This window comes from Pteronotus mesoamericanus, unplaced genomic scaffold, assembly GCF_021234165.1.
Source record: "Pteronotus mesoamericanus isolate MK-2021 breed Mesoamerican mustached bat unplaced genomic scaffold, CSHL_Meso_final contig_164, whole genome shotgun sequence".
Lineage (NCBI taxonomy): Eukaryota > Metazoa > Chordata > Mammalia > Chiroptera > Mormoopidae > Pteronotus > Pteronotus mesoamericanus.
This window is the reverse complement of record NW_026555065.1, coordinates 10,606,037-10,618,134: the sequence shown is the minus strand read 5'-3', so window position 1 is coordinate 10,618,134 and position 12,098 is coordinate 10,606,037. Positions and strand designations below refer to the sequence as shown.

General features: G+C 32.1%; 1 protein-coding gene across 4 annotated transcripts in view; it reads left to right on the top strand.

The window, feature by feature from the left end:
* The window catches only part of TCF12 (transcription factor 12), a 351,976-nt gene that overhangs the window by 234,712 nt on the left and 105,166 nt on the right, over positions 1–12,098 (top strand). For all 4 annotated transcript variants that reach the window (XM_054565372.1, XM_054565371.1, XM_054565370.1 and 1 more), the window contains exon 6: positions 4,739–4,803. In XM_054565372.1, the coding sequence (XP_054421347.1) occupies positions 4,739–4,803 (65 nt within the window). The remainder of the gene's footprint in view (positions 1–4,738; positions 4,804–12,098) is intronic.

The window sequence follows — 12,098 nt, the reverse complement described above, 5'->3', positions numbered from 1 at the left end:
AAAGTGTCCATACTACACAAAGGAATCTATGGATTCAACAGAATTCCTATCAAGATACCAATGACATATCTCAGAACTAAAACAAATATTTCAAAAATTTGTATGCAACCACAAATACTGCCAAATAGCAGTGGAGGGATCAAGCTAAAAGGGGCTCATGGACAGAGACAACAATAAGGTGATTGAGGTTGCGGGGGGGCGTGTGGAAGAAGGTATAAGGGAGATAAATGGTAATAGAAAAAATATAATAAAATAATCTTTTAAAAAATAGATGAGTGTGTTAAAAAAACTGGTATATTTACACAATAGAATACTACTTGGCTATTAAAAAGAATGAAATCTTAACTTTTGGACCTGGAGATTATTATGCTAAGTGAAATAAGCCAGTCAGATAAAGACAAATACCACATGACCTCACTCACTTGTATGTGGAATCTAATGAACAGAATATAGTGAAAAACAAAATAGAAACAGGCTTGGACACATGGAACAGACTGACAGCTGTGAGGGATGCAATGAGGGGGAGACTAGATGAAAGAAGGTGAAGGGATTAGGCAGAAGGGAGGAATGGGGACATCTGTAACAGTGTCAACAATAAAAGAATGTAGGCAAAATTATCTTTTGAAGAGCTCTTATAGGCTAATACTAACATTTGTTTGTATTTTTGAAAATTAAGAAGGCAGTGGAGAGTTGGAACTTACTGTTGCATCATAAATGTTATTGGTAGGGAACAAGATGAATTCCCTTTTTTTAATTATGAGAAAATGTGTTACAGTAATTGCCTCCAATAGTTTATGCATCTTACACAAACAACCAGGTAAAATAAATTCTTGAACTTAAGTTTTTCACTCTTCTCTGAATTTTTGTTTTAAATACTGTACAAATTTGCCAAAATCATCTATCATTTCTTGAGCAGTTCTCAGATTTTCATAGCATGATACCGTTGTTGCCAAGATCTTAAACTATCATTTATGCTTTGAACTTGGCATTGTTGGTAAAACTGCTTCTAGATCTTATCTAATGTTAAATGTTAAAAATATCATATATACCATGCTAGGAATTTGGGTTTTTTTCAAACATTTCAATGATAACAAATCAATATATTTTATAATATTGTGTATTTTGTTTTGTGCATTTTAAACACATTATTTTTAAAAGACTGCCAAAAGGGCCTCTGTTGCACAAGTACCCATACACAAATAAAATCCCTCTACTAGAATATCCAATAAATTCTTTGTACTATTTTCTTTATAGGCGTTGCAAGGAAAATTAGATACATGTTCAGTTACGTATATCTAATAGTTCTTAAACTGTGTTCAGCTGACTTTCATGTTAACATTGTGCATGTACTGCATTTATATATAATATTTATGTAAAAATTAGCAGAAACAGTAGCCAGAAGTTTTCGTTGTCAAAATAGACTTAAAGTAATTTTGAAAAAAATAGACAAAATAATTTTTTTTGAAAAAATAAAAGAGAAATGTCTTCTAAATCTCAGACTGAGTACACATTATTGTATTTCAGGAAGACCCAAATTTCTCAGTCACTAAGAAATAACGAGTTCCCAATAAATGAAAGATGAAATAAAATGTATATCTAATTCAAAATCTCATTTGAATAGGTCAAGTATTATTTTTAAAACAATCTATCAACTTTTTGTTACAGAAGAAACTTTTTGTAATGGTTTTAACCTATATTAGTTTTTGTTAAACTAATTGCTACACCAATAAGTTTTTTTAAGTTAGTTTTTATTTTCTCTGATTTGAATATCCTTTGTGAAAGGAAGTTTAGAAATCTTAATAGGCACAGGAAAGTAAATTTTAAAAATTTATTTTTTTAAAACAATGCATTTAATGGGTAGCCTCCACACAGATAATTGTACATATTTGAAAGCTGTACTTTATTAAAAACAGAGCTAATATTGATCTCTTACTTTGTTCCCTTTACCTCCCAACAATACATTGTTAGAAAAGACTTCCTTACTAGTATATTTGAATGAAAAATAAAACATACCTTAAGTTGTTGCTTAGTTTTAAGTCTTTACTGGTTGTTTGAAATAATGTTTCAGGAAAATGAATTTGCCAGGTAGAAAAGGCTTAGTACATATTTCAGCCAGTCATTAGTTATTATTACATTGTGATAAATGACAAACCATTGGTATAGTTTTTTTTTTTTTTTAAACTCTAAGGTGTTTGTTTAAATGTTAATGCAGTCTGCCAGTTCAGTTCTGCCAAGGATATGAGACATGATTTTTTTTTTAATTGAAGAGGAGAAACTGCTTAATGATAGCTGCCATATTTTGTATGGCGATTGCCTCATAAAGTGAAGCATATTTTTCCAAAGAAACAATAGAGTAGTTGGAGGGTAATATTTATTATCAAGGTTTGGCATTAACTCAGTTCTTCTCATAATGGGTCATAAAAGCAAAGAGGCAAAATTACAAAGCTTTCCAATCATTTAAAATCTTAAATTGTGACCCAAGTTCTTAAAAGGAGCGGGGGTGATAAATGTACAATTTATTTTTATGAGGTATTCCAAGGCAAGACTTTCTTAATGATTTACTTATGATTTTTAATATCTTATAAACTCAATTCATTCGATTAGTAAAGTAATACCCCCAAACCATACAGGTAGGCTGTTCTTTATTTTTTGCCAGTAGTCCCTCTGCTAATCATTCTGAGTTGGCATTTCCCCTTCAACCTCTGCCACCTTTTTTTCTCCAGCAGGGTTTCTGATCCATTTTCATGAGGCATGGGGAGGGATATGTGTCAAAATTGCAAATGCACAATCATTTTAATAGTTTTGTGAGGTCAGATTCCAAGAGTAAAAAGAGTAGACTTGAAAACCCCAATGTATCACCTTGTCTCTAACAGGCAGTCTTAGTTGTAAATGACATATCCTTAAAGAGTTACAATTTTTTCTTTTTGTTTAATATGTATATTTTGCAAATTAAAATTCTTTATGTAGAACATATTACTTCATGGTGAGAATGTGAGGCAAATAGATCACATTAAATTAACCTGTTTTCATAAATCTGCATTTTTATGAGTGTCATTACCTGAACATGTGCTTCATCAGTCATAGCCAGTAAGTGCTTTTTTAAAGACATATGCTATAATAATTCTAGTGGGATCAAAACTGGACACCTAATTATTAGAGTATTTTCTAATAACTACCTTGTTATTACAGGAATTATTTTAGATATCTAAAGTTTCAGTAGGTGCCAAATTTAGAGCTGTAAGAGTTCTACATGAGTTGGCCTATGTGGCATGTATAAAAAAATGATTGAATATTAGTCCATATGTCTCCAAGATTTTTTTAATTATGCACCATATCAGCAGACAATTTTGAGCCATCCATGTATGTGTGGAGTTTTTTAAATTAATGAACTATGCATTTTATACAATTGCAAGCTAATAACTCATATAATATACAATTATAGTGAAGTTCATATAACCTCAAGAACTTTAAATATTTGAGGTAACTTGTCATATTTAATAATATTGTTATTTTTACCTTGGAATGGAGAAAAAGAGTTAGCTCTGCCATTGTCATTGTTTATTTGTGCCGCCATCTTTGATATTAACATCAAACCACGATTCCTGCAGAAATCTTATTAAACAACATGTCTATTTGTCAGGGACTGTTTAGTTGAAAACTATATAATATTTGTAGGTTCATTTTACTGAACATACTGAAACTCCAGTGTTTTAAAAAACAAATGAGTCAGAACACTGCTGTTAATTGTCAGTACAGGGAGACATCTGTTCTCCCTCTAGAGCAGGCCCATACCATTCCTGACACTTGGCCATTTGAATTTTCAACTGCAGATGCACTTCCAACAGGAATTCTTATATATTTCTGGGAAGAGTGTAAATTGGCATGATGACTACAGGGAATAGTGAGATGATATCTATAAAGTTGATAGTCTACATCCTTTAAACCAGCAGTTTCTTTTCTTTGTGTCTGTCCTGGAGAAACTCTTACTTGTGTGTATAAGACTTGTGCAAGGATATTTGTTTCAGCATTCTCCATGATAACAAAAAAGTAGAAACTAACTTCTTCTGTAGGGGCATATATCAACTGTAATTTTATTTGTGTAAGAGGACATTTTATAACAGTAAAAATGAGTGAACTAGGTGTCTAATAACATACCTCAAAAACATAATGTTGCATGAAATGCAAATTTCAAAGGATACCATGAAATCTCTTCTGTTTAAATGTATTAAACACAGTGATGTATGTTGTTTAAATGAATATATACATTAAAAGGTTCAAAATATACATGAGAATCATATACCATCTTTATGATAATGGTTACCTTGAGGTCTGGGGTGAGATTTGAACTGCGTCTATACTGTTTTCATTTCTGACAGAGAAAGGGAGAAATATTTAATCTCCCTTACGGCAAATATGGGAAAATGTAGTTCTCACTAATGGGTACATGTATAATACTGTTGGCTATATAGATACCCATTCTTTTGACTATTTTTTAACGTTTCTTGATGAAAAGAAAGCATTTAATAAAATACATGCTATTATATGTAGTAAGTTAGAATTTGACTATTACACTGATTGGAATGATAATAAGCTTTTAAAATTTTATTTATTGGATTTTATCTTCTTTTTTCTAATTTGTTCTCTATACTTTCAAACCCCAATATAATTACCATGAGTGGTCTAGAAATTGAATTCTGTCAACAAATGAGGGTTTTTATATATTTTCTTTGTTTTATAGGGAAAACATCGGAGAGAGGCTCATTTTCCCTGTACAGCAGAGACACTGGATTACCAGGCTGTCAGGTAAGTTTTAAAAAACTATGAAAGCCATGAGATAATTTTTTTAACACATAAAGAGCCATTATAGAGGAGGTAGAAATTTATGCAGTTTGTTTAACCATTGTTTGTGCCTTTAATTTGTGACTGTGTTTGGTTTTTAGCAATTAAACATATTTTCTTGTGCTCCCTCTGCTTAAAATGTTTTCCCGTTCGCAATTCACCAGTCTTTCTCTGTCATCACAGATTTTAAAAACTTAACATTCTGCTTGGCTAGGTGGCTCAGTTGATTGGAGCATCATCTTATACACCTAAAGGTTGTGGGTTCCATTCCCAGTCAGGGCACATACCTAGGTTGCATGTTTGATCCACAGTGTGGGCTCATATGGAAGGCAACTGATTGATGTGCCTCTGTCCTCCTTCCCCTTCCTTGCTCTCTAAAATCAATAAACATATCCATGGATGCAGGACTGAAAAAAAATAAAATTAACATTCATTTTAACTGGAAGCAGAGTAGCAGTTATCTTCCTACCTCTTTCCAAAATACTTATCATTTTCAAAAATGATTTTTGCATATTTTCTCATGAAAAGAATAGTTGTAATACATTACATCAAGAACATACAGTTGCTATGTGTAACTTGAATATCCTGTAATGTTAAACTTATTTATGTTGGAAATATTTTCATTTGAGTCCTACATCTAATAAAATTTTTAGCTTTCAATGGCCTCTTTACCTGGAAACTATTTCAGTTTTTCCACATTCCCTAGTATGTTGCTTATGTAATAATGGTCATCTTCTCTGTCTTCTACCCCTTATCTTTAGATTGAGAATCCTGAACTCAGTTCACTGCAGATTTCCATCAAAATCAAGCCAAAAAGAATAGAAAGGCAGGGTATAGTAAATTTGTTTTCTGCTGTCTGCACCCAGGCCCACCCTAATTTCTCCCATGGTCATGTAGCCAGTTTAACTAACAATACTACTCCATTTAATAATATATCCCATAATCCTGCCATTCAGAGTCAGAAGATCTATATTCAAATCCCATCTCTATGATTTGGGATCTGTGGTCATAAGGAAAGTCATTTTACCTTAAATCCCATCCCTGCATTGATTTCCTTATTTGAAAACTATAATTAGCATTTTTGTAGGATTATACTTTCTATACTTTGTAGGTCTATACTATTTATACTTAGTAGGTCTCTGAAGATTAAACTTCCCTATCCTTGTGAAAACATTTACCAAATAAATATTTTTCAAAGTTTTCAATTCATATAACCCACAAAACAAAAGCTGTTTGAGTCCTTAATATTACTTTTAATAAACCAAAAAGTTTGAGAGCCACTGGTCTAATGTTCATCTTACTGCTAAACATGAGAAAAAATATCGTGAGCTCTTTAAAACCATAGCTGCATCTAATAAATCATAGTTAATGCCTATATTAACAACTTTTCACTTTCTAATATTCTCTTGGCAAAGGTATTGCTATTTAGTTAAAATCAATGGTAAGTGCTATTTATATAATGCATCAATTTTGCTAAAATGAATCTTAATAGTTTTTGCCAAGGATTAAGGTGTGTTTATACCAGATTTAATTCTCGTATCAAAATTATTTATATTAAATGTACATGCATAGTGCTGTAATAACAGTTTATTACCATTTATTGAGCACTAAAATCTCCCATAATGTGAACACATTTAATCCTTTTAACAATACCCATTTTGCAAATAAGTAAATAGGTGTTCTCCAGAAGTATTAAGTAATTTACTTAAGGCCATGTACCTAAGCAAGTGGTAAACCGTCTAAACTCATGTTTGATATTTTTAACTATGATGTAACTGTGCTTCACCATAAGAATCCCTCAGATTCTTAGTCTGTCCTCTTACCATCCTTCCATTTTAACATGTTCAGTCGAGGCAAAGTCTGGGAGCTTATGTTTTTAACAAGTGCCCCAGATGATCTAATTCACATGGACTGGAGATTACGCTTTGAGAAACCCAGTTCCTCTGTATACACTAAATATAAGCATATATGGAGTATGAAAAAGAAGAAAGTATAAGATTGCTGTTTAACAATTGTTTATAACATGTTGGAGACATCAGGCAGGCCTGTGGAAAAGGAAAAAAATAAGATTACTAAAATGTGTGAAATATAAAATAATACTGCTATATACAAGAAGATTTAAAGGTATTAAAGTGAGGGAAAATTTGTTAATGAAGAATTTACAAAAGCAATCCATATGCCCCAAAGAAGTACAAAATTCAGCACAGAGGAATGAAGATTATCCTATAGGAAGGACAAATATCCTCATTGAAGACAGGAGGACTCTTAACACATTTAGTAAAGGGGTTCCTCACTGTGAAAGAAACAGTGGCTTTGCTATGTACTATTGTCACTTAGCTCTGACTATCCTGTGATATATAGGAGAAATTGTGATGGATGACACCAACCGAGTTGAGGCCTAAGTAGAAAGCTCAGGAAATTCAAGAGTTAAAAGAGATGTATCACTTTCATTCAAAGAAATACCAGTATTCCAAACAGTATTTATTATAATGGGTCAGAAAAGAAAAATATACACTGAAACTACTAATTGGCTGACATTTTGTCTTAACTTTTCACAAGTGATGTAAAAATCTTAACCACACGATGATACAAGGAAATATAAATAGCGACTAAAAAATTATATCCAAATACCACTTTGCAACCATTTTTCTTCAACAAAATCCCTCCAAGGAACATTAACTCTGCTATTAATGTACATAAAATGCTGCTGACATACTGCAAAATTCAGGCTAATTTAATAATGCCTGATGGGCCTTACTTCATGTTAAGATGATGTAATAATATGTTGCTAAATGAGTCTCCTCATATTACCTTCACGGCAATCACATAACTGATGAGCCATTAAAAGGAAACTGGTGTAGCAGTATTACTGGAAACACTGATATATCATTCTGCAACTGAATTTTTTTAATTGATTCAACACAGAGCATAGAAGGCAACATCTTTATTAACAGTAGGTATAATACTTTAAAAATTGCCATCTTGAGGTGAAAAACCCGTTTAGCATTACAACAGTTTCTCACTGAGACTTCTTAAGTATTTATTTAAGTACTTTGTGTATGTTTTTCTTGAAGTGTTCAAACCTAGAAGAGGAAGGATCTTGTTTTTTCTTATTTTCCAAAGAGATTCTGATTTCATCAGAATTCAGATAGTATACCCTTGAGAAAATGACAGTTAACTTTAAAAGCTCAGTTAACACTTAGTTATTTGGAAATTTATCCGCACCATTTGCTTCTTTACCCTTCTCTTTTTCTATGATAGCCAGTCTCATATGCAGACATTTGATAATGATAAAATGATGAGTCAATACATCATTTTGGAAGATAGAACAATAATAAATGTGTATACACCTAATAACCAAGCCTCAAAATAAATAAAAGTAGAAAATGATAGAATTAAAGAGAGAAATAAAACCACGATTATAGTTAAAGATTTCAATAACTCTCTCAGCAATTGACAGAATAAATAGGCAAAAGCTTGGTATACACATAGCACTAAATGAACTGTCAACTACCTTGACCTAATTGATGTTTATGGAACTCTATTCCCAACAATTGAAGAATATAAATTCTTCTCAAGGGCACATGTTACATTCAACAGGATTGAATGTAGCATGTGTCAATATATTGTAAAACTAGTCTCAATGTATTGAAAAGTTTTGAAATCACAAAAAATTAAATGAGAAGTCAGTAAGATGCCAAGAATAACACCAAACATTTGGAAATTTAAAAACCCATGTGTAAATGACCCATGGTTCTCAAAAGAAATCACAAGAGAATTTAGAAGATAATTTTAACTGAATTATAGTAAAATATTACATAACAAAATGTGTTGGTGCAGCTGAGGCAGTGCACAGAAGGAAAGGTATAGTTTTAAATGCTTGTATTAAAAAAGAACTTCTAAGGTGGATGACCTGAAGTTCTTCCTTAAGAAGCTAGAAAAAAGAAACAAAGGATGTAGAGAGGTAGAAATAATGAAAATAAAAGTAGAAATCAATGTGATATACAAATAATAGAAAAAACTAACAAAGCCAAAATTTGATTGTTTGAAAAAACCCTTAAAATTAGTAACTCCTAGCTGGATTGACTAAAACAAAAGGGTGTAGGGGGAAGAAGGTAGAAAAGAACACAACTGACCAATACTGGAATGGAAGAGAAGTTTAGCACTATAAATTGTATATACATTAAATAGATAATAAGGAAATATTGTGAGTAACTTAATTTATAGGACAATGTAAGTGAAATAAACAAATTTCTTCAAAAATGCTTACCAACAAGATAAAACAGAAAGTCTGAATAGCCCTATATCAGTGAAAGTAAATTTATCTTACAAACTTTCCCACAAAAAAAACTTGAGAGTCATACGGTTTCATTGGTGAATTCTTTCAAATGCTTAAGGAAAAAAATAACAGCAATCTTATACAAACTACTTTTGAAAATAGAGGAGGAAAGAACACTGTGTAGCTCATTTTATGAGGTGAGCAACATCCTGATCCTCAAACTGCACATCCAGTTTACCTCATGAAACGAAAGTTTGGCCTAACATTAGAAAATCAATCAATTCAGTTTACCACATTAACAGAATTAGGAAGAAAAACAATATGATTATTTCCATAGGTACAGAAAAGGTGTTGTTAATAAAACTGCTCAACAAATTGAGCACAGAAAACAGCTTCCTTAGCTTGATAAAAGACATTCATGAAAGCTCTATAGCTAAGAGTTTACTTAATGGTGAAAGACTAATGGTTTTCCTCCTAATGTCAGCAACAAGGTGAGAATTTCCGTTCTTATCATTTAAGTTTTATGTCATGGCCAGTGTAATAAGGCAATAAAAAGAAGGCATAAAAATTGCAAAGGAATAAATTAAGCTGAATTTGCAGATGACACGTTTGTGTACATGGAAAATCCTAAGGAATTTTCAAAAAAAAAGTCCCAAAACTTCTGATACTAATAAATACTTTTAGCTATGTCACAGGATACAAAGTCAATCTAAAAAATCCCAGTTATATCTCTATACACTAGCAATAAATGATTAGAAAATGAAATTAACAAAATCATACCATTTATAGTCACGTCAAAAACAAAATCTTGAGGTATAAATTTAATAAAAAATTGTAAGATAAAATATAGTAGTCTCCCCATTACCAACAGGGGATGTATTGCAAGACATCCATTGGATGCTTGAAACCACAGTTAGTACTGAACTTTATATATCTTGTTTTTTTCCCTCTACATGTACTGTTTTCCTAAACAGTACTTATGATACTGTTTCATTTGTAAATCAGGCACAGTAAGAGATTAACAACAACTAATATTAAAATAGAATAATTATAACAATATACTGTAATAAAAGTTACGCAAATGTGGTTTCTCTCACTCTCAAAACACAGCAGCCCCTTCCTTATCCACAGTTTTGCTCTCTGTGGTTTCAGTTACCTTGATCAACTGTGATCTGAAAATATTAAATGGAAAATAACAGAAATAAACAATTCACAGATTTTAAGTTGTGTGACATTCTGAGTAACATGATGAAATCGTGTGCTGACCTGCTCTTCCCCACCCAGGATGTGAATCATCCCTTTGTCCAGTGTATCTATGCTGTATATGCTACCCATCTATTATTTATTTAGGAGCTCTTTTGTTTACCAGATTTTGTTCAAGTAATCCTTGTTTTATGTAAAAATGGCCCAAACAAGTAAGAAGAATGATACTAGCATTCCAAATATGCCAAAGAGAAGCCATAAAATGCTTTCTTTAAGTGGAAAGGTATACATGTAAGAAAGCATAATATGTAAAGGGTTTGGTATTATCCACTGTTCCAGGCACTCACCAGGGCTCTTGGAACCACTGAGGCTGTTGGAACATATTTTCTGCAGATAAAAGGGGCGGGGGTAACTGTAGTTTACTGTGTTGTATTTGCTGCTTCTCTTGATGTGAGATAAAATGCCTGTGCGATGAGATGAAGTGAAGTAATTGACAGTAGGCATTGCGACATAGTATTAGGTTACTTTTGACTGTCTGATATATAACAAGCAACTTTATGGTTGCTTTATGATCAGCATGAGATTTCATTATGCTACTCATAACGGCACACAATCTAAAATTTGAGTTGTTTTTTTCTGGAATTTTCCATTTAACATGTTTCAGACTGTGGTTGACCACGGATAACTGAAACCTCAGAAAGTGAAACCACAGGTGAGTGAGGACTAACGTAGTGTTAAGAGAAATTAAGATCAAAATAGAGAGATATACAATATTTATGAACTGGAAGATTCAATATCATTTAGGTCTTAGTTCCATTGGGCTATAGACTTAATGCAGTCCCAATCCGAATTGCATCCCGTCCTTCTAGACATTGACAAGATTCTTTAAAAGTGTATTTGAAAAGGCACAGGATTAAGAACGAAAATAATTTCAAAAAAGAGAAAGAACTTATTTTAGCTGACTTCAAGATTTACTGCAAAGCAATACAAATCAAGACAGCATGATGTTCCTATAAAGATTGACAAATATATCGTGGAACAGAATGGAGTCCCTAAAGGGACCCACACATATGTCGTAAGTGATGCTTGATAAGAGCACACCAGCAATTTAGTGAGAAAGGAAACACCTCTGTAACCTCTGATGCTGAAACAATTATGTATCAATATTTTTTTAAAAATCTCAGTTCTACTTTACACCATATGCACACATAAATTTGAGATAGATCATGTACTTAGAAATTAAAACTAAAATAATAAAGTTGCTATGGGAAAAAATAGGTGAATATTTTTGTCACCTCAGGATAAATAAAAATGTCTTAGGCAGAACATGGAAGACATAAAACATAAAAGAAAACGGTAAATTGAACTTAATCAAAATTTTAAAACTTGTGCTCATCAAAAAAAGACTGTCAAGAAAACAAAAAGAGAAGCCAGAGCAGGAGAAGGTATTTGCAACACATATATCTGACAAAGGATTTATACAATGATCCCTGAAAACTAAATAATAAAAAACAACCCAGTTTTTTAAATGGGCAAAACACTTGAGCAGAACATCACAGAAGATAACACAAATGAGCAATCTGCATATAAAAATAAGCTCCATGTTATTAGCTATTAGGCACATGAAAATTAAAACTGCAGTGACATTCCAGTACATACCTACCAGAATAGCTAAAATAAAAGGATGACGCATTGCTAGTGGGACTGTAAAATGGCTATAGAAAACTGCTGGTCAGTTTCTTACAAAGTTAATTATGCATGGACCCTATGACTCAGC